The following is a 7671-nucleotide window of genomic DNA, read 5'->3' as shown; positions in this document are numbered from 1 at the left end:
GTGTGTGTGTGTGTGTGTGTGTGTGTGTGTGTGTGTGTGTGTGTTGGGGAAGGGGAGAAGCAAATCAAAGATGTGCCTAGAATTACCTGTGATGTCCAAACACAAGGCATCTATGGAACATATCCTTTAAAAAGAGAGACAGACGATCTAGGTTCCCAGCCAGTTTCTGAAGCTCACTCACGGTGTGATGTTAGACAAGACATTTTACTGTTCAGTTTCCTCGTCCATGAATTGGGGATAGTAATCTTTGTCGTCACTTCCTTCACAGGGTTACAGTTCGAAAAGCATTTTGTGAACTTCAGAACTGTAGTCCTAGAGGAATGTAAATTAATAATAATGTTGTTGTTGAGAAGTCTTTGAAGTTAGTCGGCGTGCCGGCTGGTAGTATCCCCGTTTTAGAGATGATGGAACTGAGGCCCAGAGAGGCTATACCTTCTCCGAGGTTACAGGTTAGGGGGAAAGCAGGGTGGGGACTAGAAGATGAGTTCTCTGCGATGTCCCCCTCTGTCTCAGCCCAGGGTGGGCAGCCGCTGTGCTCTTCTGAAGTCGTTGACCAGAGCAGGCTTGGTTCCCGCAGTCTTCTGAACGGCTTCTCTGCCCTCTCTCCAGCAAAGCGGCGGTGCAGGCTGTGCAGGCGATGAACCAGATCTGCGTGTTGGACATAGACCTGCAGGGGGTGAGGAACATCAAGAAGACGGAGCTGCAGCCCATCTATATCTCCATCCAGGCGCCCTCCCTGGACATCTTGGTATGCTTCCTCCTGGGTGTTGGGGGGCCGAGCAGGGAGCCTTCGCCCAAGCGGCCCCCCCCAGCTGCTGGGCAGCTTGCCCAGTGAGAGGGACGTCATAGCCATGAGCCTAAGCATCTGCTCCCGGAGTGAACCTCCAGGCCCCAGGCTGGGCCTGCCCAGGAAGCTGCTCATTGATTTCTGGCGCTGCTTCCTGTCTGAAGATCTTGCCTCATTTTCTGGGTCTTGGGATCCCCAGGATGCTCCTCTCCATTCTTCATGATCCTGGCACTGGACCATTTCCCCTTCTCCTTCTCAGCTTTGCCCTTGGCTTTTTTCTGTCCTGCGGTTCCTTCTGTCAGCATTAGGTCCCATGGGGCAGCCAGCCTACGGTTCCCTCCAGTCCAGCATGACAAAGCAGAACATGGCTGGGGGACGAGGAGGGGAGGAAGGTTAGACTAGGGCTTCTCCACCCCCGGCACTGATGAATGAAAGGGTCCTTGTCCTTTAACATGAAGAGGACACCACAGAGGGAGGGCTGTCATCCCACCTGTCTCAGAGTCAGCAACCTGAACTGGGCCCTAGAAAAACAATCTGTTCTTTCCTGACCTGAAAAACCTACCCCTCTGCATCCCCTCTACTCACTGTCACCAGCTCAGATTGGAGCAGGGAGAATGATCTTGTGCAGGGTTCTTCTGTCAGGGATGGTCATAACGTGGCGTCGTGACTTTAGAGCTGGGGGGGACCTTCTAAGTCATCAAGGCCACCCCCTCATTTTGCAGAATAGAAAACTCAGCCACAGAGGGAAGGAGTGATTTGTGTTCGTGTTACCCATCTGGTAAGCTCCTGAGGCCAGATTTGAACGCAGCTCTTTTTGACTCTCCACCCAATATTCTATCCACTGTACCATGATGCCTGTTAGTTATCTTTCCCATTTTTTGGTTAGCTGCTTATCTGATAAATGTATTAATGGCTTCTTTGAAGTCATTGCTAGGGATGTCAAACAGAGCCTAGATTAGAGTTCAGGGCTTGTCACTAGAGATTTTCGTGCAAACCAATATCTCTCCAATTTTGCCACATTTAGTCATTTCAAGTTGTCAAAATTTCTCTTTGCCCTCCTGGTAAGACATGAGAGAGCATGAGCATTGAGCTCATCTTTGGGTTGGTCCAGCTGGGCCTCAGGCCTCTTCCTCCAGAGACTTTGTGCAGATACATGGGCCTTGTGGGTAAGACCCCAGCAGACCCAGTGTGAGAGAGCTCTGGTAAAGGACCCTGCTCAGCATCCTCTGAGTAATGAGGGCCAAGGTGGCACTGTGGTGATCAGGCCCTGGTGTGTGTTTCAGGAAAAGCGACTGCGCGACAGGAAGACTGAAACAGAGGAGAGCTTACAGAAGAGGCTGGCTGCCGCCGCCGCCGACATGGAAAGCAGTGAGTAGAGTGGGTGCAGAGAGGCTGCCCACGTGCCTCGTTCTCCTGCCCTGAGTCAGGGGCTCACTGTGACTACCGTCATTCACTTAGGACATCAATAGCAAACACTTTCTGGGTTTGGCTACCTAGGATGCCAAAGATACGACATTCCCTAGCTCTTGTTACCTGGGCGAACTCAGACATATCACTTTTAGCCCCCAGGCCACAGGCTCCTTTGCTATAAAATGAGGGGGTTGAACCACATAATCACTAAGGTTCTCCCGCTCTATGACTTCTAGCTTCCAGGGGGTCTTGGGGATGTAGAGAATTGGGACTCACAGCAGGGGAAGGACACAAGATCCAGAGGCAGCAGGATGTCTGGGAAGAACCTTGGTCTGGGGTATCAGCAGACCTGGATTCGAATTCTCACTCAGCTGCTTTACTTTCTTTCTGACCTTGGGCAAGTCACGAATGTTCTCTGAATCCTACTTTCCTTAGCAGTTAAATAGGGATGATCCCATTGACAATCCCTTTGACTAAAGGGCTGTTGGAAGGATGAGAGCTTGTTGAAAACCTTAGTGTCTCTAGAAATGTCAGCTGACATCATCCTAAAATAGAGCCGCCCTCATGGCTTAGATCTAGTTAGATGATGACTCTCAGAGCTCTAGAATGTTAGTGCACAGGAGGCACACGGTGTCCCGTGCAGACGGCCTGCTGCTGGGCCCATTGCTCGGGGAAGGTTCTCTGAAGGAGGTGGCAGCTGGGCCCAATCTGGAAGAGCGATAGACTGTCGGAGGCCGAGGACTCGGGGGTGGCAGTGGGGATGTGGTCAGGGCAGGGCAAGGCGCTCCTCTCCTTTTGGCTGTACCGGAGGAGATGAGGACAAGCCTCAGGGGAGCCGGGGAGCTGCTGGCCTCCACGTGGCAGGTGTGGATGTGTGGGGAGTGTGCTGGAGGGAGGCCCAGGATGTGGCTCTGAGTTGGAGGTCAGCCACCTGGCACTCGTGCTGCTCCCTGAGCCTCGTCTTCCTCATTTATAAACAAAGGGTCTGAACTGAATGATTCATCAGGCCCTTCTGGCTCTGGATCCTGTGACTCTGAACCCAGGATCTTTGTGAGACCCAGTCATAGCAACAGTTCCATTTTCTATAGCACTTGTCGGTTTATAGCATCATCACTGGAGCGTAGGCCCCTGAGGGGTGGTGCTTTGGTTTGGTTTGGTTTGGTTTTGCCATGGCAACCATTAAGATGTAGAGGAGGTCCTCCCAAGGCCTGCATCAGTGAAGAGCACCCACACCAAAAAAATCCTCCATCTTTGGAGTGTTGAAGTATTTTCAATTTACAAAGAACCTTCCTCCCAAGCCCTGGGAGGCAAGTAGTAGTAATTTAATTCCACAAGCATTTATTAAGTGTCTGCTGTATACCAGGCACCAAGAATACAAAGACTGAAATAAAACCATCCCTGCCCTCAAAGAGTTGATATTCTATCAACTCAAGAGAAGCAGTATGTACATTGAAAATTAAATGGAAAATAGAGAGCAGTTACATGAGAGGGGTCACAAGTCGAATGTGAAGGGTAGTTTGTTAACAATAGAATAGGGAGTGTAGAGGGCCCGGTGGAGTGGGGACCGACCCGGATGGGAGAGGAAGGCTAGAGAAGGGAGCTTCATCCTGGGCTGAGGATGGAGCCCTAAGGAATTGGACGATCAGCCCTTTCATGCTAGCAATGGCCGTGCTAATTTGATAGTGGATGGGGGGGGGATGTGAGGGGTGAGGAGGCATGCATGTGATGGCAAGGTAGATAATTCAATTCAGAAAACCTTGATTAAACATTGACCTGGTGCAAAGCAGTATGCTCGTCTCTGGGATACAAAGTGAAGCCCTTCTGGGGCAATATAGCACGCATGCAAAATATAAAAGGTGCAGAGTTTTACAGAATAACTCCATGAGGGAGAGAAGAAAACGCTCAATGCCCAGGGGAAGGGCATACGGCCTGGTGTTGCAGGTAGCGTCTAAGCTGGGCCTTGAGGAGAGCCAGGGACTCTTAAGATGCCAAGCCAGGAGAGACCGTGGCCTGGACATGGGCAGCACTGAGACCGCTGCCAGGAAACCGGAAATAGAGAGTCCTGTACGGGAACAGCTGGCAGGCCCGAGGAGCTGAAATGGAGCGTGCACAAGGGGGAGTAATAGGAAATCAGATTAGAAAGATAGGTGGCCGCCAGGGAGATGAATTAGAAGGCTATTGGATTAGACCATGTGAAAGGTAACGATTATAGTTATATAATGTTATAATACATATTATAAACACTGACTTACATTTATTTAGCAAAGTTCTTTCCTTACAACAACCCTATGAGGTAAAGAGGGGTGGTGATATTATCTTCGTTTTCCAGCCAAGGAAATTGAGACAGAGAGGGTGGGTGACTTGGCTCAGAGATGCTCAACTACTGAATATCAGAGATGAGTTGATCCTAGTTCTTCCTATAGTACATTAGGGCTCTTTTTCACACACACTGGATAATCCCAGTGGCCCTTCTGGCCATAGCTTATTTGGGAGCAGCTCAGACAAGATGGTGGCCTCCCTTGGAAAGAGAGGGGAGGGCAGTCTCCTGAGAGAGCCTGGGCCACAGACCCACTTCTAACGCTGTCCCTGGGCCTCTCCCTCTTGTGCTTCCAGGCCAGGAGCCTGACCTGTTCGACACGATCATTATCAATGACGACTTGGATGAGGCTTATTCGATGCTGACGAAGGTCCTGGCTGAGGTGAGGCGCTCGGCCCCCTTGTCTTCCCTTCTCCTGGCCGGAGGCCCCGAGGTCTGGAGCAGGCCAGGCACCTGGTAGAACTTAGGGCAGTGCCCTTTTATGGCCCCTTGGGGTTTGGATCTTTGCCGACTGAGGGCCGTCGGGCCACTCACTACCTTTCTCTTAGTCTCAGTGTCTCTGCTGCCCAGTGAAGGACTTGAATGAGGAGATCTCTCTGCAGTCCCTCAGATGTTCTGTGGGGCTCCCACGCAGGGAGGGAATTCAGCAGTGCCCCCTTTGGCCCAGGGGTAGAGGCGGGCAGCAGCTCTTTGGCCCCAGCTGTTCTCTAAGTTCCCCAGCTGCCTGTGGCACGTTTTCTGGCCCCAACCCGAGCCTTCTCTTTCCCTGTAGGAAATCAAGAAGGCCCAGCAATCCAGCAACTCATGAAAGGAAACCAGAGGCCATCCCACTGCCCTCCCCCCACCCCTTTACATTCCAAGAGACACATTCCCTTTCATCTGACCCCTCCCTGGTCCAAGCCACAGAAGAGCCTGTGTGTGCATCAGCTGGAGCCTTGGGCATCTTGGGCCAGGGCACAGGTGGGTCACTGTGCATTTTGGACCCCACATCTTCTCCCACCATCAAGACCCCAGGGGCATCCTCAGAGCACCCTCCAAGACCCATCTGGGGAGAGACCCCGTGTCCCCAAGGCTCCACCACCTATTGGCTAAGGCTGGGAACCGCTAGGCCAGGTTGGTGATGAGCAGCTAGCCCTACAGTGACCTTTGGACCAGGGAGAGGGCATACAGACTCTACAGAGAAAGGAGACTCCCAGGGGCTGCTGACCATCTCAGCCCTGGCTCTTTGGGTTCCCATGTACGCCTACCACAAGCCTGACCATGTCAGTCAGCACCACAAGGCTCCTTGAATTGGAGAAAAGAATTCTGCTGTCCTTTGATTTCCACAGTGGGTTCTCTGGGGAGTCTGTCCACTCAAGCTCCTCCAGAGAGGGGAGGGCCTGCCTTGTATTTGGCAGCAAAGGCAGCTGGGCAGTAGCCAGCTCACACCACTGCCATGGCCGCCAGGTTCTGGAAAACATCCCCTGAGCGGTAATTCACCCTGGACTGCCAGCCTGACTCTCCAGCTTGGAGGGTACAGTGGGTTTATGAACAGTTTGGAATTTGGAAAAGCATCCTGGGGACCATTGGGCTCACCCCACCCCACATACCCACACATCTGCCCTCACACCTCAGATCCTTGGACTCATTTCCTGACTCCTATTAACCCATGGTGGAGGGGGGATTCATTACCTGCCCCATCCCTCCCCACCACCTCCTCCTCACCCACCCCCCAATCCTCTCCACCCCCCAGCAGACTAGAGCAGCCTGGACTCTTTTGAGCAGTACAGCCAGGTCATGGCCATGCATCCAGAGGTGACCTAAGAGCAGTCACGATGCTTTGTGTCCCTGGTTCCTCATCACTCCAGTCTCTGTGAGCCCTAGATTGTCCTTCTCTGAGCCCAGAACCCAGCTTGTAATAAAATACATTTTATTTTAGAAAGGCCTCCTGTCTTTTCCTGGAAAGTGAGCTTGGGGAATCTAGCCACGTTTAGAGGCCCCTCCTAATCTGCCTGTTTTCATTGCTCTGGGAATTCATCCTACAGCAGGGAGGGGGGTGCCTGGCTTGTAGGCAAGTGAAGGGAGGTAGAAACCCCTGACCCCAAACCCTTTCTTCCCACCACCCTGGGTGGGGTAGGCTTCCTCTTGGCCTCAGTGATTTGGTCTGCTTTCTTAAAACTCCAGAGGAATCCTGAGCACCCATCTCCCCGACAAAGAAACAGGCCCTCCCAGCCTAGCACCCACACATGCGCTAGGCCCCATAGTAAGCCTACCCCTTCATTACGCAGGACCCCAAGATGGTGCCAGGGAAATCTGACTGCAGAAGGAGCAGCTCAAGGCCTTCATACCCCCTTGCCTGCCCCTACAGTCTCCCTGTGGATATATGACACACAGAAGGGTCTGAGGGCAGGACCTCAAGGAGGAAAGACTTCTTTCTAGAGCAGGATGGGTGGACACTTCCTCCCTGTCTGGAGGGCCAGGTCCCAGCTGCTCCCTCCCACCCCCCAACTCGGGATCCTAGGAAGTAAGGATCAGGCTACCTTAAGTCAAGGCCAGGAATCTTATAAGATTAGCCCATTTTGGAATCTGAGAGAAAAGTTTGTCTTAAGTCTATACCTTTCACCCCCTGATAATGTTCCAGGAGAATGTGTCCTTGGCATCTTCCTTGCCCTCTCTCTAGGGGACAGTGAGTCTCTACTGAGAACTCCCTGTGTGTCCTGGTCTGCTGGGCTTTGTTGTGGGTATGGGCAAAGACCCGAGCTGCTGCCCAACCCCACATTTGGGATCCTGCGATGTCACTAGACCCACAACGTCACACTAACAATGTCTTTCTGGGATAATGTATGGCCATGAGACAGGAGGCCATGGTATCCAAAAAATTAAAAGGTAGAGGTCACTCAGGTCAATGAAGAGGCATGGGTGGGCATGAGCAGGCTGAAATAGATTATTGATGAAGAATTACACATGTGAATTCAATCAACGTTTATGAAGCACCTGCTGTGTTCATGGCAGGTGGTGAAGGGGATAGAATTCCAGGCCTGCAGTCAGGAAGACTCATCTTTGTGAGTTCAAATCTGACTTCAGACACTTACTAGCTATATGACCTTGGGCAAGTCGCTTAATCCTGTTTGTCTCAGTTTCCTCATCTTTAAAATGAGCTGGAGAAGGAAATGGCAAA

The 7671-nt window shown here is 51.9% G+C and overlaps 1 protein-coding gene across 1 annotated transcript; it reads left to right on the top strand.

Moving 5' to 3' along the window:
- Nucleotides 1-553: 553 nt before the first annotated feature.
- Nucleotides 554-6431, top strand: LOC114037513 (guanylate kinase-like; the record flags this gene model as incomplete). Its single annotated transcript, XM_027854422.1, has 4 exons — nt 554-748; nt 2071-2155; nt 4811-4896; nt 5287-6431. Coding segments are annotated over 4 exons (402 nt in total), but the record flags the coding sequence as incomplete, so codon positions are not given.
- Between the last annotated feature and the right edge of the window lie 1240 nt (nt 6432-7671).

Source organism: Vombatus ursinus, unplaced genomic scaffold (assembly GCF_900497805.2).
Source record: "Vombatus ursinus unplaced genomic scaffold, bare-nosed wombat genome assembly UNPS02010413.1, whole genome shotgun sequence".
NCBI lineage: Eukaryota > Metazoa > Chordata > Mammalia > Diprotodontia > Vombatidae > Vombatus > Vombatus ursinus.
Note: the sequence above shows the minus strand (reverse complement) of the source record. Positions and strands in the feature narration are given on the sequence as shown.